Consider the following 25,446-nt stretch of genomic DNA (forward strand, 5'->3'; position numbering starts at 1 on the left):
TGTCAATCATTTATAATGTGAGGACATTTGTAACTTTAACACTGTTACAAATATGCACCACACCGTGAACCCACACCAAACAAGAATGACAAACACATTTCGGGAGAACATCTGCACTGTAACACAACAGAAAAAATACCCGGAACCCCTTGCAGCACTAACTTTTCCAAGACGCTACAATATACCCCCCCTACCAAAAACCCCGCCCACCTCAACCTCCTCATGTTCTCTCAGGGAGAGCATGTCCCAAATTCCAAGCTGGTGTTTTGAGGCATGTTAAATAAAATAATGCACTTTGTGACTTCAATAATAAATATGGCAGTGCCATGTTGGCATTTTTTTCCATAGTTTGACTTGATTTATTTTGGTAAACCTTGTTACATTGTTTAATGCATCCAGTGGGGCATCACAACAAAATTAGGCATAATTTGTTCATTCCACGACTGTATATATCGGTGTCGGTTGATATCGGAATCGGTAATTAAGAGTGGACAATATCAGATATCGGCAAAAAAGCCGTTATTGGACATCTGTTCTGATTTGAGACCTAGCTTCCATAGCTAGTGGGTCCATAATGAAGACTTGTTTCGTTTGTTCACCCGTCTTACTGCCATGTTACAGACACAATTTGGAAACAATTAAGGTCTCTACATAGACATTTACAAAATGCCATCCATCCATCTTCTTCCGCATATCCGAGGTTGGGTCGCGGGGGCAGCAGCCTAAGCAGGGAAGCCCAGACTTCCCTCTCCTCAGCCACTTTGTCCAGCTCTTCCTGGGGGATCCTGAGGCGTTCCCAGGCCAGCTGAGAGACATAGTCTTCTCAACGTTTCCTAGGTCTTCTCTGTGGACTCCTACCAGTTAGACGTGCCCTAAACACCTCCCTGGGGAGGCGTTCGGGTGGCATCCTGACCTGATGCCCGAACCACCTCATCTGGCTTTTCTCAATTTACAAAATGCTTCTGTGTAAATAACTCATTCCACAACGTATACATCTGGGGTTTATAGTCCGGTGCGGCTAATATATGGATATATATATATATTTATTTTTTTTTCAAAAATTTAGTGGGTGCAGCTTATATAACGTGCGCTCTATAGTCCGGAAAATACGGTAGTTGAAATAGATGTTTCTGCCTGTCATAAGTTTGTTTGGGGTTTTTTCTTCATGCAAAAGCAAATCAACAACATTGAAATTATGTGAATTAAAAAGGGGAACAAAAAAACTCAGTTTTTCACACAGATTACAGCAGCCACTCACCACTTCTCTCATGTGCACTCTAGTACAGGTGCAGTGGTTCTCAACCTTTTTTCAGTGATGTACCCCCTGTGAACATTTTTTTAATTCAAGTACCCCCTAATCAGAGCAAAGCATTTTTGGTTGAAAAAAGGAGATGAAGTAAAATACAGCACTATGTCATCAGTTTCTGATTTATTAAATTGTATAACAGTGCAAAATATTGCTCATTTGTAGTGGTCTTTCTTGAACTATTTGGAAAAAAGATATAAAAATAACTAAACACTTGTTGGAAAATAAAAAAGTCATTCAATTTGAAATAAAGATTTCTACACATAGAAGTAATCATCAACTTAAAGTGCCCTCTTTGGGGATTGTAATAGAGATCCATCTGGATTCATCAACTTACTTCTAAACATTTCTTCACAAAAAAAGAAATATTTAACATCAATATTTATGGAACATGTCCACAAAAAATGTAGCTGTCAACACTGAATATTGCATTGTTGCATTTCTTTTCACAGTTTATGAACTTACATTCATATTTTGTTGAAGTATTATTCAATAAATATATTTATAAAGGATTTTTGAATTGTTGCTATTTTTACAATATTTTTGAAAAATCTGACGTACCCCTTGGCATACCTTCAAGTACCCCCATTTGAGAACCACTGCACTAATACATTGGTCACTTAGAAACTATACTTTTGAATTTAAAGTTTCAACAACTCCATGTGGTCTGGATTTGATAAATTTTTATCAGTTCCACTAAAACAATCACAGCAGGATAATAAAAAGTCAAAGGTTTTTTCTAATCAAATGCATCAATGAATCGTTAGGGCTTCAGACCACGTCAAGTTGGACCCTGTTTTGAATGTCAGCATCTGCTGCTCACCAACTCTTTTCAACAAGAATATTTGTGACTCTTTGTTGCAGATGCAAAACAGGTTTGACATTTGAGTCGTGTGAATATTGAAATTCAGGAGGCGTGCATCCGTTTATATTTGAATGCTTTGGAAGAAAAAAGATGTGAAAGTGATTTCCATTATAATTAAGATGTGTTCCAGTATAAAGACTCTCCTCCCGTGTTCTTAATGGCCTTACATGCTGTGACATACTGTACATGCTCAAGAGAGCTACATTTGGTTGTATTCTTAGATACAGTCAGTGTGCAGCATATTCTCAGTGAATACACTTGCTGTCAGTCAAATTATAAAAGCACACATTTTATTTTGACTTGTGCATGTGTGTCATTGTTTCAAGTTTACTGCAAGTGAAAAGATGCCAAATGACACAAATATTACTGCACAATGCACCATACTTGCCAACCCTCAAGGATTTTCCGGAGACTCCCGAAATTCAGCGCCTATCCCGAAAACCTTCCGGGACAAATTTTCTCCTGAAATTCAGGTGGAACTGGAGGCCACGCCCCCTCCAGCTCCATGCGGACCTGAGTGACGTGTCCACAGCCTGTTTTCACATCCGCTTTCCCACAATATAAACAGCGTGCCTGCACAATGACGTTATAACTGTAGAATGATCGAGGGCGATTTCTTGGTTTTTTTATGTAGGATAATTGTTCGGCAGTTTCACTTATGTCCTCCCAGTGCGGTAACACAAACCAACAGCAGTCACGTTTTCGTCTACTGTAAAGCAGTTTGTCTGCCGTAAACAGCAATGTTGTGACACTCTTAAACAGAACAATACTGCCATCTACTGTACGTTTTGGGCCATGCTAAGGAGAGATGGCAGATTCTAGACTCTAATTCAGCATGGTTAGAAAAATAGTGAAAGAGAATAGAAAGAGGATGGGCAATTCACCCCTTAACTCAACAATGAGTAGATGAGTGTTATGTGTGTGTAAATAAATGAACGCTGAAATTCAAGTATTTCCCTTTTATTCATATATATGTGTGTGTGTGTGTGTGTGTGTGTGTGTGTGTGTGTGTGTGTGTGTGTGTGTGTGTGTGTGTGTGAAATACTTGACTTGGTAAATTCTAGCTGTAAATATACTCCTCCCCTCTTAACCACGCCCCTCGAACACCACGCACCAACTCCCGAAATCGGAGGTCTCAAGGTTGGCAAGTATGCTATGCACTAACATGGCGTTTTCAACACCCCTAAATGTGTCTATGAAAACTACAACTAAAATGTGCGGTACTACCAGACAGCTGGTACGTAATAAGAACAAAACTTACAGTATTAACACTTTTTAGGGCGCAAAAAAAAAAAAAAAAAGCCCCACCATAAACTATACACTACTGGAATTTGTCTTGGAATTGTCTCCATTCATCCATCCATTTTCTACCGCTCATTCCCTTTGGGGTTGCGGGGGGCGCTGGCGCCTATCTCAGCTACAATCGGGCGGAAGGCGGGGTACACCCTGGACAAGTTGCCACCTCATCGCAGGGCCAACACAGACAATATTCACACTCACATTCACACACTAGGGACCATTTAGTGTTGCCAATCAACCTATCCCCAGGTGCATGTTTTTGGAGGTGGGAGGGGCCTATCCCCAGGTGCATGTCTTTGGAAGTGGGAGGGGCCTATCCCCAGGTGCATGTCTTTGGAAGTGGGAGGAAGCCGGAGTACCCGGAGGGAACCCACCTATTCGCGGGGAGGACATGCAAACTCCACGTATCTTGTTTATAGAAGTCTTCCTTAGCTTTCTTCAGTTTTAAAAGTCTCTGTCTCAATGGAGATCTTCCTTTATTACCTCCTGCTTCGATTGAAAGTCCAGTTTAGAAAACTGTTTTATTTTAGATATGTAATCCTCCATGTTAAAAGTGCAAGCGAGAGGAAAAAATAAAGGATGGCTGCTCACTCTTGCTGCTTGTTGTCACTTCTTCTGCAGCCGAGTAGTCGCAAGAAGGATCACTAGCGCCCTCTACCACCAGGAGGCGGGAGTCATTTAATGACTCATATTTGACACACGCAGCTACGGTATATTAATAAAACATAGCTGCTTACTGTTCTTTTTAGCATATTCAATAGCTTGGACCTTAAATCCTACTGAATAGCTCTCAATCTTCTTCCCTTTATGCCATTTCAAATGATTGAAATCAGCCTCCTCCATTTTGAAAATGATGACAGGTGAAGTGTCACTCGTGACGTGACGAGTTTGACCCGGCGGAAATTGTAGACATGCACTAATAAAAAAATTATTCAGCGAAACTAGTTTGACCCGGCAGTAATTCTAGGCAGGCGCATACTATATACCCAGCGGCAATTCAAGGAAATATGGTATGTGCTTAAAGGTGAAATAGAAAAAAAGTCAAAACGGTTCTAGCGCCAGTTGAAAGGGAAACAAGGTCAACTGTTTCAGTTGAAGCTTTTTTATTTGCTTAAATGTACACAATGTAACCTAATGTGCCATTTACCTTGCATGCTGTGTCATTGGCTCTTAGGCTGGTCATTGGACCCACGGTGATGGATATAAATAAGACTGTTTGACCATCCTGGCCCTGGAATCCTTTTAACTCACATTCTATTTCACCTCTAAATACATTCTCAAAACCAATGTGTGCCGTGAGGTACAATCTGGTGTGCCGTGGGAGATTATCTAATTTCACTTATTTGGGTTAAAAATATTTTTTGCAAAGCAGTAATTATAGACTGCAAATTATGTGTTGTTGAGTGTCGGTGCTGTCTAGAGCGCGGCAGAGTAACCGTGTAATACTCTTCCATATCAGTAGGTGGCAGCCGGTAGCTAATTGATTTGTAGATGTCGGAAACAGCAGGAGGCAGTGTGCAGGTAAACAGGTCTCTAATGCTTAAACCAAAAATAAACAAAAGGTGAGTGCCCCTAATAAAAGGCATTGAAGCTTAGACAAGGCTATGCAGAACTAAACTAAAACTGAACTGGCTACAAAGTAAACAAAAACAGAATGCTGGATGACAGCAAAGACTTACTGTGGAGCAAAGACGGCGTCCACAAAGTACATCCGAACATGACATGACAATCAACAATGTCCCCACAAAGAAGGATAAAAACTGAAATATTTTTGATTGCTAAAACAAAGTAAATGCGGGATATATCGCTCAAAAGGAAGACATGAAACTGCTACAGGAAAATACCAAAAAAAGAGAAAGCCACCAAAATAGGAGCACAGGAAAATAACTAAAACACTACACAGGAAAACAGCAAAAAACTCCAAATAAGTCAGGGTGTGATGTTACAGGTGGTGACAGTACACCTACTTTGAGACAAGAGCTATATTGATGCATGCTTGGTTATGCTTTAAATTCATATCCAACAATTGTGACAACGACTTTTTATTGTTAACTGATTTCTGTTTCTTAATGATTTCTGCCGGTGGTGTGCTTCCGGATTTTTTCAACGCAAAAAATGCACCTTTGCTCAAAAAAGGTTGAAAAACATTGCTCTAAACCAGAGGTTTTTAACCTCGTTGGAGGTCCGGAACCCCACCAGTTTCATAAGCACATTAACCCAATCCTTCTTTAGTGAAAAATAAAATGTTTTTTTTTTTTTTTTAATTCAAGACAGTTGTTTTTGGTAACCCTTTAGTATGTGGAGCATATTCTAAGTAACATACCTAATTTAAAAGGGTTAGGGCCAGGGTTACAGGGTTAGGGTTATAATAAGGCCATGCCGAATAAGGCATTAATAAGTACTTAATAACTAGTTAAGAGCCAATATGTTACTAATTTCCATGTAAAGCAACTAATTAATGGTGAATATGTTCCCCATACTTAAGTGTGACTATGTTTTTTTTAATGGTGCACAAAATGAACTGTGCATGAACATCACCTTGTTCAAACACAAAACCAACACATAAACATAAACTCCCAACAAATGACACACCTGCAAATCAGTGTGACTTCTGCTGTTGCCGTATCCGTAATACATTGATAGGGAGAAGTTTTCATTTACACGATGAGTCTGTTGTGTTTTTGGGCGGTATAGCTCGGTTGGTAGAGCTGCCGTGCCAGCAACTTGAGGGTTGCAGGTTCGATTCCCGCTTCCGCCAACCTAGTCACTGCCGTTGTGTCCTTGGGCAAGACACTTTACCCACCTGCTCCCAGTGCCACCCACACTGGTTTAAATGTAACTTAGATATTGGGTTTCACTATGTAAAGCGCTTTGAGTCACTAGAGAAAATGCGCTATATAAATATCATTCACATTCACTCACTTGACCTCCGCCCAACCCCTGAGGCCAACTCACAGAACTCCTAGTGTTCGATTGAACCCAGGTCAAGAACCACTGCTCTAAACTGTTACATTAAAAGAAACATTTATGTTTTCATTTGTGAGTTCCTCAACACAATAAAAGCATATCCGCTTGTGCAGCCTTCAAAATAAAGTCATATGTTGCACAATTAAAAAGTTGTCCCTTACAACTACAACACTTATTATGTCGGTCTTCCCCCTTTTTTTGAGTTGAATACAATTTGCCTGGCTTCCTGCACCATGCACCTCCTCACCATATTTATATTTCAACCCATGTTTTCATATTATCTTTTACATTTTGGTTCAGTCGAACTTCTCCAATGCAGGTCAGACCTGAGGTGAACCCAGGCTGGATTTGGTAAGTCTTGAAGTGCAAAGGTGTTATTTCTGCGACTACCTTCTGCTCTCTGGCTGCCTCGTCTTTGCTTGCCTCCATTGTGTTTATTGACAACAAAAGAAATGCCGTTATATATTTTTTTACAGACATTCTGCAGAGACTTGTCAGGCAATTCTGCAAAATAACAAGGTTGTTTGTAAAAAAGTATTGCTTTCTTCCTGTCAAGTTTGGCTGTGCCACCTGTTCAATGCCACTGGGAGAAGACAGGCTGTTGCTTCCATGACTTGTGTGCGCTTGGCAAGCAATTTCCATGCTCGTGTTCAAGATTGTGTGCAAGAGTATGTAAAGCTTACATCAAAGCCATGCAGTTAGATTAGTCAATGTGCAGTCGACGCTGGCATCTCTGCCAATTGGGCTATGTTCTGCAAATTGCTTTTTTTTTTCTTCACTTGCTGGTTTTATGTCCGACATCTTTTTAATTGCCTTTTGTTTTTATGTGCAATAGGAGCAAGTCATTGAGTGACATCCCGAGGGTGTGTCCGACACGTAAAGTTTCAGAAGGCAACAACGTTGTGGACGAGTGTCAGGACTTTGGCACAGCCGAATGGACTCGAGACAAGGAATCGAAGAGCCGCCTTGCTGCCAGAGAGAGTGAGGCTCACTGGCAAGATGTAAGTCGTCTGCAAACTGTTGGTGCTGGGGTCCCAAACTCTATTTACCTGGGGGCCACTGGAGGTAGAGTCTGGAACGCTGTTCACTTCGGAATCACGTTTTAGCCATGTAATCAGAGTTGGGTAGTAACGCGCTACATTTACTCCATTACATCTACTTGAGTAACTTTTGGGATAAATTGTACTTTTAATGCAACATACTTTTACTTGAGTATATTTATAGAGAAAAAAGGCTACTTCACTCCATTTATCTACATTCAGCTCGCTACTGATTTTTATCGATCTGTTAATGCACGTTTTGTTTGTTTTGGTCTGTCAGACAGACCTTCAAAGTAGGATCTATCACATGCCTGCGTTTCACCAATCAAATGCAGTCACTGGTGATGTTTGACTCCGTTTCACCAATCAAATGCAGTCACTGGTGACGTTTGACTCAGTTTCACCAATCAAATGCAGTCGCTGGTGACGTTTGACTCCGTTTCACCAATCAAACAGAGCCAGGCGGTCACATGATTAACTGCACATTTTTTTTTATAAACATTTATTTTTAAATTTCAACATTTACAAACAGTTGAAAATAATAAAGTACAAAAACAGTACAAAATAATATAATAAACGTACAAAACAGCACTAGGGGGTTGTAAATTCAAAGTAACTAAAATAGAATGCAAAATATATACATATATATATATATATATATATATATATATATATATATATATATATATATATATATATATATATATATATATATATGTATATATATGTATATATGTATATATGTATATATATATATATATATATATATATATATATATATATATATATATATATATATGTGTATATATATATATGTATATGTATATGTATATATATATATGTATATATATACGTATATATATACGCATATATATATATATATATATATATATATGTATATATATATGTATATATATATGTATATATATATGTATATATATATATATATATATATATATATATATACGTATATATATATATATATATATATATATACGTATATATATATATATATATATATATATATATATATATAAACAAAGTGCAAAGCCATAGGCTCACTGAATCTCAGTAAATTACTTAAATTTGGAAAACAGCATCATCGTTTTCACAGCTTTTCGCTTGTTAGAGGTAGTGTTTTAATGTAGAGTTCTAAATATTTTTTAAAGGCACATAAAACAGGTCGGGTATTGAGAAACTTACATTTATGAATATAAAACTTAGCCAATAGTATAATGAGGTTGCAAAGGTAAAATTAATTTTAAATTTTTTTGAAATACAGTGTAAAACCAAATATCCATCCATCCATTTTCTGCCGCTTATTCCCGTTCGGGGTCGCGGGGGGCGCTGGCGCCTATCTCAGCTACAATCGGGCGGAAGGCGGGGTACACCCTGGACAAGTCGCCACCTCATCGCAGGGCCAACACAGATAGACAGACAACATTCACACTCACATTCACACACTAGGGCCAATTTTAGTGTTGCCAATCAACCTATCAGTTAAGAGATATTCCCCCCTCTAAATGTGTTCATTGCTATTTTTATGTTTTTGTGCATTACTTGTTGCCGTCATCATTAAAGGATCAGGTTACTCATCAGTTACTCAGTACTTCAGTAGTTTTTTTCACAACATACTTTTTACTTTTACTCAAGTAAATATTTGGGTGACTACTCCTTACTTTTACTTGAGTAATACATCTCTAAAGTAACAGTACTCTTACTAGAGTACAATATCTGGCTACTCTACCCACCTCTGCATGTAACTAAATTTGTTTACGTCTACCTGCAGCTATAATGACCTGGAGTAATAGTAGGTGTTAAGTCAATATAAATGTAGAAATACTATTTATCATTATGTAAATATGCAGTCGTTGTCAAAAGTTTACATACATTCCTGGGATTCCTGGCAATAAGGTGCTTTTGGCAGCCATTCACTAGCTTCTGGCAAGCTTCTGTTTGAATATTTGACCACTACTTTTAACAAAATTGGCGCAGTTTAGCTAAATGTGTTGGTTTTCTGACACGGACTTGTTTCTTCGGCATTGTCCACACGTTTAAGTCAGGTCTTTGTGAAAGCCATTCTAAAACCTTAATTCCATCCTGATTTGGCCATTCCTTTACCACATTGGAGGTGTGTTTGGGGTCGTTGTCCTGTTGGAACACCCAACTCTGCCCAAGACCCAACCTCCGGGCTGATGATTTTAGTTTGTCCTGAAGAATTTGGAGGTAATCCTCCTTTTTCATTGTCCCATTTACTCTCTGTAATGCACCGGTTCCGTTGGCAGCAAAACGGGCCCAGAGCATAATACTACCACCACCATGCTTGATGGTAGGAGAGTGTTAAATGATAATAATAAATAGGTTGTACTTGTATAGCACTTTTCTACCTTCAGGGTACTCAAAGCGCTTTGATACTACTTCCACATTCACACACTGATGGAGGGAGCTGCCATGCAAGGCGCTAACCAGCACCCATCAGGAGCAAGGGTGAAGTGTCTTGCTCACGGACACAACGGACGTGACGAGGTTGGTACTAGGTGGGGATTGAACCAGAGACCCTCAGGCTGCACACGGCCACTCTCCCACTTCCCCACCTGGGATTAAAGCCCTCACCTTTTCTCCTCCAAACATATTGCTGGGTATTGTGGCCAAACAGCTAAATTTTTGTTTCATCTGACCACAGAACTTTCCTCCAGAAGAACTTATCTTTGTCCATGTGATGTCAGATAAAACAAAGTGAATTTCTGTCTTTCTACACTTGTTTTTTTCACAGTTTTATGCGTTTTTGTATAATATATAAAAATTGCAATTATGGAAAGAAAAATCCCAATTATGTTTTTTCTCAAAATTGTGCAGCATTATCACTGTCTTTTAAAGGCACACACTCTGCTCTCATGAAACATCTCTAAACTGCATACGCCAGATGATTGAAGGTATTTTACAAACCCCGTTTCCATATGAGTTGGGAAATTGTGTTTGATGAAAATATAAACGTAATACAATGATTTGCAAATCATTTTCAACCTATATTAATTTGAATGCGCTACAAAGACAAGATATTTGATGTTCAAACTCAAACTTTTTTTCTTTTTTGAAAATAATTAGAATTTCATGGCTGCAACACATAAAGTAGTTGGGAAAGGGCATGTTCACCACTGTGTTACATCACCTTTTCTTTTAACAACCCTCAATAAACCTTTGGGAACTAAGGAGACACATTTTTTGAAGCTTTTCAGGTGGAATTATTTACTATTCTTGTTTTATGTAAAAGCTTAAGTTGTTCAACGGTCCAAGGTCTCCATTGTGGTATTTTAGGCTTTATAATGCGCCACACATTTTCATTGGGAGGCAGGTCTGGACTGCAGGCAGGCCAGTCTAGTACCCACACTCTTTTTACTATGAAGACAGGCTGTTGTAACAATAAATGCATATTTTAAACTTTAAAACTATCTGATCATGCCAATTAAATTATATACTATGTTGTAAAACAATTTTTGTGAGATAAAAACTAAGTTAAATATCTGCTTGTCACCTTTATGATTTTGAAGCAAGTTATACATAAAGAAATGTAATAATCAAATGCATATGTGTTTATATTATTCATGATTAATCACAGGTTATTACCCACATGCATTATGTCAATTTTTTTTTAATTGGCCCTCAGAAAGCAGCATTACTGTGAAGTGGCCCTCAATGAAAATGAGTTTGACAGCCCTGATCTATTACCTTCCCGTCCTAGATCGTAGTTGTCAAATATTTGAGATTCTCTAACCCAAAATGTCCTCCTGTGTCAGGACTTGACAAAGTGGAAGAACCGTCGCAGGAGCACAAAGTCCGATCTCCGCAGGAAGTCGCTTGACCGAGAGCACGTCATAAACAAGATGACCAATGGGGCTGTGAAAGACCACGGCGAGAAGGGAAACCACGGGCAGCTGCAAAGGTGAGTCCGCTGCTCCAGGTGCAGCAGGAAAGTGCGGCGCCTGTAACTGTCCCCATGTTTTATAACTTCTGTGAGATTCCTGCTGACCTGGCTTGTCTTTGGCCACGTTTAACCAGCGTAATGTGACACGTCCTCCATCTTTTCCGCTGCCTTCATTACGCTGACTCCTCTTCCATTCCGCCCTGGTTCTACAGGGACCAGCTGTCAGCACCCAGGCACAGCCCTGCCCCGCGCTCTCACTCTGGTTCTCCTCCATCAAAGTGCTCAAGCTCTTTTTTTACGCCGCGTACTCGCGCTCCGCTGGCTCGCAGCTACGCCACCGAGGTGCCTCTTAGCACCAACTCTTCTCATAGCCACCGGAACTTTTCCCCCTCACAGGTAAGTTTACACTTCTTTTCTTGGCTCTCCAATGCAATAACTAACATGATCTAGGAATATTTTTGCTGTAAAATCTCATATGAATCGGCCTCCTGTCATTTTGCATGCACTTCACACCTAATGGGGCCCCCCATGGACCGCATGCTCTGCGTATAAGGAGGGGCGGCCATGTAAGGTGCTGACTGACTTTCAAATTGGTTGACTTTCGAACAAAGTGTTCCATTACGATTAAATACATTTAGATTACTTATTAGCCCACAGTCCTTAATAAAGGGGAACTGCACTTTTTTCCCTCACAATCACTGTGAGACAAGAACACGTTTTTCTTTCTTTTTTTAATGCATTATAAGTCATAAAATACGACAAGTACACTATTCCATCCAAAAAAACGCCAACAATGTGACCTGAATACTACCCAAGTATGAGCGATATTGTTATTAGTACAACAGATTATTTAACTAATTTTAGCGGCCCCATGATCACCGAGAGCTAACGAGCTCCATCCATCCATCATCCTCCGCTTATCCGAGGTCAGGTCGCGGGGGCAGCAGCCTAAGCAGGGAAGCCCAGACTTCCTTCTCCCCAGCCACTTCGTCTAGCTCTTCCCGGGGGATCCCGAGGCATTCACAGGCCAGCCGGGAGACATAGTCTTCCCAACGTGTCCTGGGTCTTCCCTGTGGCCTCCTACCGGCTGGACGTGCCCCAAACACCTCCCTAGGGTGCATTGTGAGCTGGGCTAACGAGCTAATGCTGCTATATTGAAGTTGCTGCATCGCCTCTGAGTCGGTGAAAGTTAATTCTAGATTATAAATCATGCCTCTCACCTGGATACTAGAAGGTTGTGGCCATAAACGGAGAAGCCGGTCAATTTTGACATTCGACTTAGACTAGAAAAAAAACGAGAATGCGGACAAAATGCTAAAGATCTCTATTGAAACCCTCGATGACCTCACACGACAGCAGGCAACAGGCCCCGCCTTTTAAAGGCGCACACACACGCACATTGAGACCTCATATAAAATGTCTCAACTGCATATGTCAGATATTTGAATTTTTTTTTTAAGTAACATAACTACTTTCCCTAGTAGTTATTTACATTTATGAAACATTAATTACGTTATTAATTGAATTACTTTTTGTTAAAGTAACTATGATTACTTTTTACAAGTAATTTTCATAACACTGTATTATTAAACTGTATAATATTGATTGAACGTCATACAACAAATTAATTGACTGATGATGCATAAGAAGACCTTTGGCACACTTCAGTCCTGTTGTGTAATGTGTGTTTTGTTTTTGTTCATCATTAGGCATCCTCTGTTGGCACCATGCCCGACTCTGATGGAAACATCTTGGGGGAAGACACCCATTTCTCATCAGAGCCATTAAATGGAAGAACAGTACCCACTCCCACTCAAGACCAGCCTTTTAGCTCCCAAGCCAACAAAACCCCCGCTTTCTTCCAACATTCGACAGAGATGACGGTTTCAGCCCCAATGTCGTCTTTAATCACAACGCCCCCACACCAGATGGACTCGGACTCTTTAGGAGACCTCTTTGACCAGAAGCGTAACCGGTCCGAAAAAGAGAGTCATGACATCCATTCGGGAACCCCAGAAGATGAAAGTACATGCCATCCAGCTGTGGGGAGCAGGAACTATTTGTCAAGAGCTGCTTCTTGGTCGTGCTCAGCCAGTCTTCCACGCGGTTTCAGGCGATCTGAGGGATCGCGTCGCCTCTCGTCCGTCATCACTCCCAGACCCTTTGGGATCAACCAGTCCAGGATGTCCATGTTGCCAAGACTATCTGATGTGAGTTACTCCTTTAATACACATTGTGGCTTTTGTTGACTATAAAGCATGGCCACTTGTTGTTTTTGTTCCTTTTTGAAATGTGTGCAGCTCAGTGCTTGTCTGAGGGGAACAACTTTGTGTGCACGATTATACAATCAGGGGTTCTAAAGAAGCCAGTTTGTGTGTATAATTGTGAACTCATATTTCACACTTTAAGGAAAACTGCATTTTGGGGGGAATTTCGCCCATCATCCACAATCCTGCTAAAACACACGTCTCTGCCTTTTCTGTGCATTCCAAATAGTACAAACTGGGGCTGTGAATCTTTAGGAACCACACGATTCGATTTGATTGTTGGGGGTAATGATTTGATTCTGGATCTATTTTCGATTCAAAATTAATACTTTTTTCATAACATGGGTTGCTAGTCCTATGATTAACTAAATTCCTCTGTAAAATAAACAGCTCAATATTTTTTTTATATTAAACAAAAACTGTTTTTGTTTTTAAACATTTAATAAAGTAAAATACAAATAAGACAAGTATCTAACACTTCTCTTTTCTAAAATAAATCTGTAGAGTAGGGATGTACATACCTCAGTTTAGAGGTCACGGTTCGGTTCATTTTCAGTACAGTAAGAAAACAACAAAATTTATTTTTTTGGTTATTTAACAAATTTGTAAACAGTCTGCTATCCTTATAACATTGGGAACACTATAGTAATTCTGCCCACGTTAATCCACATTAAACTGCCTCAAGTTGTTGCTCAGATTAAATAAAATAACTTTTCTTTTTCATATAAAAAGTGCATCATTAAACAGTTTCAAGTCAACTCATCATGCTTAATTCATCACAGCATTTGGGAAGCCAGTAGTTGATTTTTATTATGTAAATGTTATATTTTTATCAACATGTGATAGCAGGGACCCTGCCATTCAAAGCTTTTCTGTCCGTAAAACACACACACACCGCAAAATGAGCTAACGTTACGCTAAAACGGGCTCATAGTGATGTTACTAGTAGTTGACTGGGAGGTGTTTATTATCATTTGGGGAGAGTACGCTGCCTTATGCTCACCTGATAAACACCTATCTGCTCGACGCTGAAGCATTTTCTACATGCGCTCTGAATACGCACTGCTGATTGGCTGTTACCGCTATATATGTAACCAATCAGATGGTTGTGTGGGTGGGACAATGCTGCATGCTGAGACAGAGGCAGAAGAAGCAAAGCAGCTTGTTAAGACTTTAGCTTAGAAACTTGTTCAGTACACCCCCGTACCGAAACTGTTCCAAACAAATACACGTACCGTTACACCCCTACTGTAGAGTAGATATAGGCATCTATTTCAACAATAGGATTTGGCCGTGTGGCTGGACAAGACAGATTAAAAAATATATATATATATATAATATAAAAATCTTTTAAAACATTTTTTTTATTGATTCAGAATTGTTACAAATAAGATTCCACCCGTAGTGGAAACAGTACAAGGCGTGTTCTGAATCTGGTTCTTTTTTGGTACCGGCTGAATCCCGCTGGTCCTATCGGGCACCGATTCACGTAAGATCCAACAGTGCCTCGGTTGCGGGTGGCGTCACACCCAGTTGATTTGGCGATCACCTTAGCAGCACTGAAAGCAGACTCAGCCAGACTACCTCTAGGTAATGTTGCAATTTTTCAATGCCAACAAGGCCGTTGACTCAAAACGCTCCAATGTGAATAAAGGTAGGCAGGCTCCACTTTTCCAAGGATGCACAAATATACACTGACTTTGCTAGTGACATGCTACTGATTAGCATTAGCAATTTTACATGGCGATTTCAACCCCTCTAAACGTGTTAATGAAAACTATAACTAAGATGCATGTTACAAACAGCTTTTGCGTAGTAAGTACAATATTTACAGCAGTGTTTTTCAACCACTGTACCACCGCTTAGATATTGTCACCCAACTGGTCCAAAAAATATTTTTTTTGTAATCTGCAAGTAATGTGCCGTTAAGTGTCTGAGTTTCATTTTTCAACATGCTGGTGGTGTGCCTCGGGATTTTTTTCAATGAAAAAAGAAATGTGCCTTTGCTCAAAAAGGTTGAAAAATACTGACTTGCACCATTAACACTTTTTAGGGGGCAACAGAAACCCAAACACACTAACACATTACACTCTACTGCCATCTCATGTGTTGGACTTACTACTAAAAATTGCAACTTAATGTCATATATGCAAATGAGACTCAGAAATGTGATAATGAAACCAGATAACTGGACAAAGGTGAGCATACTCAGCTCATTTAATTAAAAAACGATTTTATTATTAAAAAATAGATATTTTTAACGCACACGATCCCAAAAATTGGTACCATTGAGTACCAGTATCGGGAATTACCGTATTAGTTCACATGCGATCGATACCCACCCCTAGCTAAAAATGCAGATAGGGATAAAATGAATTTATTCCGCCTACAAAAGCCCTTCCTAGCGATGTTTTAGGTATGTTGTTGCATTCCATTTGCTGAGAGCACTTTTATTATCAAGTTGGTACTGTGTGGATTTTCAATGTTGACTGACTTCTTGGGTTCACCGGCAACCAACGTCAAATGCGACTCAAGCTACCGTATTTCCTTGAATTGCCGCCGGAGCATTAAATAATTTAAAACCTCTTCTCACTTCAGCATTTACCAAAGGCATGCGATAAATTTAGGCCTGCGCTTATAAATTTGAGTGTGATGTAACGATGCCCTCATGAAAACCACATTTAATAAAAAACGTTATTATGGTCTTACCTTAACTTATAAATGAAGTCCATGCACAGCTCCTTCTGATCAAAAGCATCGATAACTTGTTTATAGAAGTCTTCCTTATCTTTCTTCAGTTTTAAAAGTCTCTGTCTCGATGGAGATCTTCCTTTATTACCTCCTGCTTCGATTGAAAGTCCAGTTTAGAAAACTGTTTTATTTTAGATATGTAATCCTCCATCTTAAAAGTGCAAGCGAGAGGAAAAAATAAAGGATCGCTGCTCACTCTTGCTGCTTGTTGTCACTTCTTCTGCAGCCGAGTAGTCGCAAGAAGGATCACTAGCGCCCTCTACCACCAGGAGGCGGGAGTCATTTAATGACTCATATTTGACACACGCAGCTACGGTATATTAATAAAACATAGCTGCTTACTGTTCTTTTTAGCATATTCAATAGCTTGGACCTTAAATCCTACTGAATAGCTCTTAATCTTCTTCCCTTTTAAGCGATTTCAAATGATTGAAATCAGCCTCCTCCATTTTGAAAATGACAGGTGAAGTGTCTCTCGTGACGTGACGAGTTTGACCCGGGGGAAATTCTAGACATGCGCTAATTATTTGGCGAAACGAGTTTGACTCGGCGGAAATTCTAGACACGCGCTAATAAAAACGATATTTTGCGAAACGAGTTTGACCCGGCGTTAATCCTGAGCCAGCGGTAATGCTAAGCATGTGCTGATTATTTTGCGAAACGAGTTTGACCCGGCAGTAATTCTAGGCTGGCGCATACTATATACCCGACGGCAATTCAGCTAGAAGGAAGTTGCTGGCTACTTGCAAGACGATGCATAAAAGTAGTTCCTTGGTGTTAGCTCTCACGATAACAATGTCGCGCTAGCTTGGTTAACATGCAGGTCACAGCATGCAAACAGAATATATCAGAATCCAAAATAATCCCAATTGCCTGCATTGTTAGCCACCTCATACTCGCAGTTATTGACCATTTAGAATTCACTGAATAGGGGAAGAAACAGTTTTCCTTTTGAATTTTCTGGGTAAATGAACGTCCATCCGGCTGATTTATTTCACTTTCAAAAATGTGTTTCACTCACTTTGGTTAAGTGTTAACATTGAGAGCATTTCCGCTTGTATGGTTCACCTATTGTTTATCTCATAAATTATATACGCTGCTGTGAAACTGTACCTGTTGACTCTCTTTCAGTTAATGTTCTCTCTCTGAGGTTAATGCAATGTTCCTGCTTCCTAACTCGATGTATTTTTCACTCAGGAAATCAGTCCAGTGGACAGTCAGAGTCCAGTCTTGACTGGTGAAAGCGAGGCATGTGTTCCACTCGCCGCCAGCTCTTTGCTCAAAAGACAGACCGCCACTGCTTGTCTAAGAACTTGGCAGCAGAATCTGATGCAGGCAGCCAACCATGTCGAGAAGACCACTTTAGCCGAGGAGGAGTGGGATAGTCTCCCTGACCAGACCTTGCGGACTAATGGTGTTCAGCATCAGTCCCAGATATATTTGAACATGCAGCCCCAACACAGCCAGGCCGCAGCTCTTCCTTGCCATGCCAGAATCAACATGCTAAAGGTAAGATTTACAGTAGAAAAACCTATTTTTGATTGCAATTATGGTCAGGAAAAGCCGGAGAGAATGTTGGTGTACAGAAGTTACTATTGAGCAAATTAGTTGTTAAACATTTTATAAAAATAATTCTTACTTTTTTGTTTGTTTTTTTAACTCTAAAATCTCTAGATGAACTTCAGATCAGTCGATATAGAGTTTTAATTTTGTATTTTTTTTTAATGTTTTATGCCATTTTTGTTTAACCGTTTTTGCTTTGGCAGCACGGTGGTGGTGGGGTTTGTGTATCTGCCGCAAAATATGAAGGTCCTGACTAGTCCTGAGTTCAATCCCGGGCTGATGCATATAATGACAGCAGTATGATGATTCTATGTGTCTACATTCAAACATTCTTCTTCATACTGCATTAATATATGCTACTTTTAAACTTTCATGCAGAAATGGAAATCACAACTAAGTCAATTGACCAAAAGTGTATTTATTAAACAGTTATTAAGCAGTGGCACAAACATTAATGTCATTTCCAAAACAGAAAGTGCAAGATTGTCAGAGACATTTTAAAACAAGCTATTATTAGTGCACTTTTGTGCATGATGTCACTAAGATGACATATCTAAACAACACTAAATTAAAGTGCACTTTTTGTACAGAACGCCACTGCAATAGTTTAGAACAAATAAAGTGCACTTTTGTGCCTGATTTTGTGGGCATGTGGCACCGAATGGAGATGTTGACATGCGGAGTAAGCACTCTTCATTCTCTAGCGGGTGACCATTCCAATGATGCTACATATTAGCAGTAATGCTACTTTTAGTAGCAACACTTTAGCACCACACTTGACGAATTACGGTTGTCTGTTTGACATCTTCCCACTTGAAGCCTAGCCACCGCCAGACGATGGACCCCCTGTGTTTTTTCTTGGGAATTAATTCATTTATCAGATTTGCACCTTCTCTCTCTTGTATTACCGCTAGCACCACAGCTAACGTTACCCATGCTGCTACCTCTCTGCTGGGCGAGGGCGAATACGTACGTGACGTATGACATGACGAATGACGTAGTACAAAACAAAAAAAAGAAAATAGAGTGTTGGTAGAGTGGCCGTGCCAGCAACTTGAGGGTTGCAGGTTCAATTCCCGCTTCCACCATCCTAGTCACTGCCGTTGTGTCATTGGGCAAGACACTTTACCCACCTGCTCCCAGTGCCACACACACTGGTATAAATGTAACTTAGATATTGGGTTTCACTATGTAAAGCGCTTTGAGTCACTAGAGAAAAAGCGCTATATAAATATAATTCACTTCACACAAAACTTGCATTTGCACACACATCACGTTAGACTAACAAAGCAAAAACAAAACATGGCTTGCCACTGAGGATTTGAAGAAAATCGACACCTTTTGAGGCGGTCTACAGTGGAAAATACCTCAACACCATTTAAAAATGTATAGTATAAAATATATGTAAAATATAAATATTACTTTAATAATTGAAAACATAACATCGATTGAATAATAGAAATATTCCATCCATTTTCTACCGCTTATTCCCTTTGGGGTCGCAGGGGGCGCTAGTGCCTATCTCAGCTACTATCAGGCGGAAGGCATTGTACACCCTGGACAAGTCGCTATCTCATCAGAGGGCCAACACAGACAGACAACATTCACACTCACATTCACACACTAGGGACCATTTAGTGTTGCCAATCAACCTATCCCCAGGTGCATGTTTTTGGAGGTGGGAGGGGCCTATCCCCATGTGTGTGTCTTTGGAGGTGGGAGGGGCTTATCCCCAGGTGCATGTCTTTGGAGGTGGGGAGAACATGCAAACTCCACACAGAAAGATCCCGAGCCTGGGATTGAACCCAGGACTACTCAGGACCTTCGTATTGTGAGGCAGACGCACTAACCCCTCTTCCACCGTGCTGCAGAATACAACACCGTAAAAAACAGATTAGTAAAAAGCCTGATTTAAAAAGGTTTATTTAGTCTTTTATTTTTATTTAAATTTCAATGCTCTCTGCAGAAAACACAAAATATGCAATATTTATCCCCCAAGAAATTCAAAGTGGAATGATTTTGATTCATTATTTTGTTAGCAATAACAGTTTTAACGAAAATAAAACAGCCTAAGCTGCAGCTTTGTGTAACATTGCAGCTTTTTTTTTGTTACATTTCACCTGTTCGCTATTTTATTCTACTTTTTAATGGGGTTGTTTAGAATGTGCCGTTAAAATGATCTGCGGGCCCTAAACGTCCCTCGGGCTGCACATTGGACACCCCTGGCTCCCACCTTCAGTTATGTTGTTGTAATTGCACATGCATTTTGTTGACAGCCTCTAACCCCCATGTTTCTATTAGGAGAGATAATTCCCCCTCTTTAACAGAAGGTGCCCTGAAAGTATCTCCTTTCCACCAGGAAGCACTTGACATCTGATCAGTGGGTGTCGGCTTAAAGTGTGTGAACCTGGTGTGTCTTTCAGGTGGACTGTGGTCACTTGAGAGTGAGTCTCGCTCTCAACTCCGACAGTCGACAAGACTTGGGTTTCCAGCCTCGTTGGGATGCTACTGGAACAAGAATAAAATACATTCAGCCAGGTAAAACATTTTGTCTCTGCCTAAAAACAAAATGTAACAAATGTACTATTCTTTTGAAGTATTTTCTTTTTATATATTGATTTAACGCATCCTTATTCTGTTCTGTTCAAATCTCTTGACAATATTAGACTGCAGCTATTGATTATTTTGGTGGTTAACGATTAGTCAGATGATAAAACGTACACACATTTGATAGCACTAATTTTGTTTGGCATGTGCTTACGACGACAAAGATGGCTAAATCAGAAATATTTTTTCAGCTGGTAAACATTTTAATAATTATTCAAATGTTTCCATTAAAAGGAAAGGCAAAGTGCAAAAAAAAAAACTTGTTTATGTGTTAAAACAATAGAAAATAGCAGCAAAGGAAACTAACAACAAAAAAGAAAATTAACTTGCTCTGAAAGAAAAGCATTTTGTGCTGTTTAAAAAGCTGCACATGAATATATTAACTATTAATTATCTCTGGGGAGTTTTAGCACTATAATACAGTGGTTCTCAAATGGGGGTACTTGAAGGTATGCCAAGGGGTATGTGAGATTTTTTTTTAAATATTCTAAAAATAGAAACAATTCAAAAATCCTTTATAAGTATATTTATTGAATAATACTTCAACAAAATATGAATGTAAGTCCATAAACTGTGAAAAGAAAAGCAACAATGCAATATTCAGTGTTGACAGCTAGATTTTTTGTGGACATGTCCGATAAATATTGATGTTAAAGATTTCTTTTGTGAAGAAATGTTGAGAAGTAAGTTGATGAATCCAGATGAATCTCTATTACAATCCCCAAAGAGGGCACTTTAAGTTGATGATTACTTCTATGTGGAGAAATCTTTATTTATAATTGAAACACTTGTTTATTTTCAACAAGTTTTTAGTTATTTTGATATATTTTTTTCCAAATAGTTCCAGAAAGACCACTACAAATGAGCAATATTTTGCACTGTTATACAATTTAATAAATCAGAAACTGATGACATAGTGCTGTATTTTACTTCTTTATCCCTTTTTTTCAACCAAAAATGCTTTGCTCTGATTAGGGGGTACTTGAATTAAAAACATGTTCACAGGGGGTACATCACTGAAATAACTTTGAGAACCACTGCTCTGATAGACTGTGTGGAGATTTGTATCTTTGATTAATTATTAAAATGTCGGCGTATTAATAGATAGTATGTGTAATCTTATGATACCTCCGCATTGTTGCCTGTCTTTGTGCCTTTTTTTAACGTAATTGCAAATTGATGCTGCTTTTAAAGTTCTTGAATTGCTGTAAACAAAGTTTAGCTGGTTGATTTTGTCTAAAATGAGAGTTGAATCTGGTTTTTTCACACAACTTCGTCTCATACTTGTTAGCTAGCAAGGCAGAGGACAAGCTAACAATCTCACCGAGGTTGAGACTGCATCCTCCCTCCAGATGTCCGACTTCATGCCTCCACATTAAATGTACGGGATTAAAACCAAAGTCCGCTTTGCAAAATGAGCAAGGTAGTCATGTTTTTAACAAGAATGAAAAGGAAATGTTCTCACACTTCAGATGCTGTTTACATGAGTGGCGGCGCTGACCTGCTTCTGCTAGAAAAAACGAGTGACGTCATGACTTATCGACAAATATTCCGTATTTTCCGGACCATGGGGCGCACCGCCGATGAGCGGGTCTAGTCGGGTCTATTTTCATGCAAAAGGTGCACCGGATTATAGGGCGCATTAAAGGGGTCATATTTTTTTTTTTCTAAATGTAAAACACTTCCTTGTGGTCTACATAACATGTAATGGTGGTTCTTTGGTCAAAATGTTCCATAGATTGTTTTACAGATCATCTTCAAGCCACTTTCTGACAGTCTCTTCAGGATGTGCCGTTTTGTGGGCGGTCTTATTTACGTGGCTCACCTTCGACAGCGTCTTCTCCCCGTCATCTTTGTTGTAGCGGTGTAGCGTGCAAGGACAGGAGTGGAAGAAGTGTCAAAAATGTCGCTAACTGTTTTAATGACATTCAGACTTCACTTCAATCAATAACGAAGCAGCGTCTCCTCATCCGGAAACTACAACAAGATCAGAAATGTGTCCCGTGAAAAAACGTCCGACCGGAACCCTCTAATAACTAAAGTTCGTTGGGTGAATTATGTAAACTCACTACACCGGTATGTTTTAGCGCTTTCATGGCGAGTTTACTGACAGATATAAGTAAGAACTTTACACTACTTTATGTTAGAAATGGCAACAGCGGAGGATGAATGTCACATAACTAGAAGATAGAGAAAAAGGACTACAAAAGTGGACGCGCGCTAAGTTTCAGGACTTATGCAGATCCCAAATACAGATTAGCAGGTACCAGAAGATAAGAAAAGTTTCTTTTGCATAATATTGTGACACAAAACACCAGATATTTCTTACCTTGTACACATACCATAATAATACTCATACGTTGAAGCACAGTACAATCCATCAAGGTGTGCGGCTTCATAGCTTACCAAAGTCGTACTAAAACAATTTGAGCGCCGTGTATAATGTTCTATATTTTCAATGGATCATATCAAATTTTGGTGTAGTTTACTTGAGTCATATTGCAGTCGACATGTATCTCTTATGTGTGACTGCCATCTGCTGGTCACACTTATTACACCATGTACAAAATAAAGTAGCTTCGAGGTTGGTAAGCACAACCAAACTTTTTCCGTACATTAGGCGCACCGGATTATAATGCGCACTGTCGAGTTTTGAGAAAATGAAAGGATTTTAAGTGCGCCTTTATAGTCCGATAAATACGGTAATTGTCTGCAACAAATGTTGACAACGTCAACTAATTGTCACAACTTTTAGCGTGAACATGCTAGAACACGTACTTAAAAGCCACCCCGAGTGTTTAAAGCCATGTTAGAAGAGGGTTGTTGTGTTGTGGCAGCGGCAGACTTGTGTACCGTGCAGGAATGTAGGAACGACACGGGGAAACATTGGCACAAACAACCCACTTTGAGGCCAAGTTTGTGGCTGACACACTTTCAGGAGTAGAAGCGACTGCCGGGAATTGGACGCGTTACAATTTGGAGCGGCAGCCTTGTCTCCGCTCCTCCTCTTTTTTTGTTGGTTCGAGCAAATCATTTTCTAAAGCGGGTACCTTGTCTGCGTCCTTATCTGTCGTCTTCTCCTGACGCCTGTCCTTCCCTCGGCAGGCGGCCCGGCCGAGCTCTGCCAGCTGCGTGTCGGCGATGAGATCCTGGCTGTTGATGGAGTTGCAGCAGCACACGTGGGCTCCAGTCTGTGGGAGGAAAAGATGGCATCTGCCTTGCAGACGGGCGCTCTCACCATGGATGTTTGTCGCTGTGTAAATAAGGGTAAGCAACTGGGTGCAAGGAAGACGTGTTTGTCCCTTAAAGACTAATCTACTCCTTTGTGTGGCAACAGCTGCATACAATTATACAAACTGTCCTCATCACAAGAGAACATGCTTACCGGATTTCCTTGAATTGCCGCCGGGGTGCTAATTAATTTAAAACTTCTTCTCACTCCGGCGCTTACCAAAGGCATGTGGTAAATTTAGGCCTGCGCTTAAAAATTTGAGTGTGATGTAAGGACACCATCATGAAAAGCACATTTAATAAAAAAAACGTTATTATGGTCTTACCTTTACTTATAAATGAAGTCCATGCGCAGCTCCTTCTGATCAAAAGCATCGATAACTTGTTTATAGAAGTCTTCCTTATCTTTCTTCAGTTTTAAGTCTCTCTGTCTCGATGGAGATCTTCCTTTATTACCTCCTGCTTTGATTGAAAGTCCAGTTTAGAAAACTGTTTTATTTTAGATATGTAATCCTCCATGTTAAAAGTGCAAGCGAGAGGAAAAAAATAAACTCTTGCTGCTTGTTGTCACTTCTTCTGCAGCCGAGTAGTCGCAAGAAGGATCACTAGCGCCCTCTACCACCAGGAGTCGGGAGTCATTTAATGACTCATATTTGACACACGCAGCTACGGTACATTAATAAAACATAGCTGCTTACTGTTCATTTTAGCATATTCAATAGCTTGGACCTCAAATCCTACTGAATAGCTCTTAATCTTCTTCCTTTTATGCGATTTCAACTGACTGAAATCAGCCTCCTCCATTTTGAAAATGACAGGTGAAGTGTCACTCGTGACGTGACGAGTTTGCCCCGGTGGAAATTCTAGGCATATGCTAATTATTTTGCGAAACGAGTTTGACCCGGCAGTAATCCTAGGCAGGCGCATACTATATACCCGGTGGCAATTCAAGGAAATACGGTAGTCTACTCCTTTGTGTGGCAACAGCTGCATACAATCAGACAAATGATCCTGATCACCAAAGAAAATGCTTATTCTGTAATGGAAAAATTGCTTGGCCGCTGATGTCATCAAGTCAAAGACAGAGATTGTTCTGCCCATTACATAAAAATAAGTATGATAATAAGTTAGTTTTTGCCTCATGCTTCACTTCAAGCGCAAATGAAAAATGCGCTACAGACCTGATAAGTAGGAAAGAGATGATACGATATTATCTGCTCAAAGATTGTACCTGGTGGTTGGTTGAGCACACTGCAGCCTGTCCTGAGTAGTCCCACTCCTTAAAGTAGCAGTAGAGTGGAAAAACAAGTTTCCTCTATATTAAAGCTATTATCTGATTTATGACACCAAAAGGCTTCCAAAGTTTGCGAGTAAATAGATATGTTCGAAATAGTATCGATCTCACGGAGATTCCCGAGCCATTTTGAGAGATAATGACGACACGCTAGGAACCACAGATCCCTTCCCCGTCCAGGACATTGCAAGTCAAGCAGACTTTTTGAGCGCCGATGACGATTACTTTGCGAACATTATGATCCAGAACCTTATATTTTTGAACACAGGGAGAAAGAGCAGTAAGTTTTAGAAGCCGAGTGCTAAACGGATGCAGCTTTGAGCCACATAGCATT

The 25,446-nt window shown here is 39.8% G+C and overlaps 1 protein-coding gene across 2 annotated transcripts in view; it reads left to right on the forward strand.

Annotated features, from left to right (window-relative positions):
• LOC133542895 (LIM domain only protein 7-like) overlaps positions 1–25,446 on the forward strand; it is an 89,224-nt gene that overhangs the window by 39,370 nt on the left and 24,408 nt on the right. For both annotated transcript variants that reach the window (XM_061887144.1, XM_061887145.1), the window contains 7 exons: positions 7,273–7,438; positions 11,272–11,417; positions 11,612–11,795; positions 13,109–13,609; positions 17,615–17,926; positions 20,404–20,518; positions 23,693–23,854. In XM_061887144.1, the coding sequence (XP_061743128.1) occupies positions 7,273–7,438; positions 11,272–11,417; positions 11,612–11,795; positions 13,109–13,609; positions 17,615–17,926; positions 20,404–20,518; positions 23,693–23,854 (1,586 nt within the window). The remainder of the gene's footprint in view (positions 1–7,272; positions 7,439–11,271; positions 11,418–11,611; positions 11,796–13,108; positions 13,610–17,614; positions 17,927–20,403; positions 20,519–23,692; positions 23,855–25,446) is intronic.

This window comes from Nerophis ophidion, linkage group LG25, assembly GCF_033978795.1.
Source record: "Nerophis ophidion isolate RoL-2023_Sa linkage group LG25, RoL_Noph_v1.0, whole genome shotgun sequence".
In the NCBI taxonomy this organism is placed as follows: domain Eukaryota; kingdom Metazoa; phylum Chordata; class Actinopteri; order Syngnathiformes; family Syngnathidae; genus Nerophis; species Nerophis ophidion.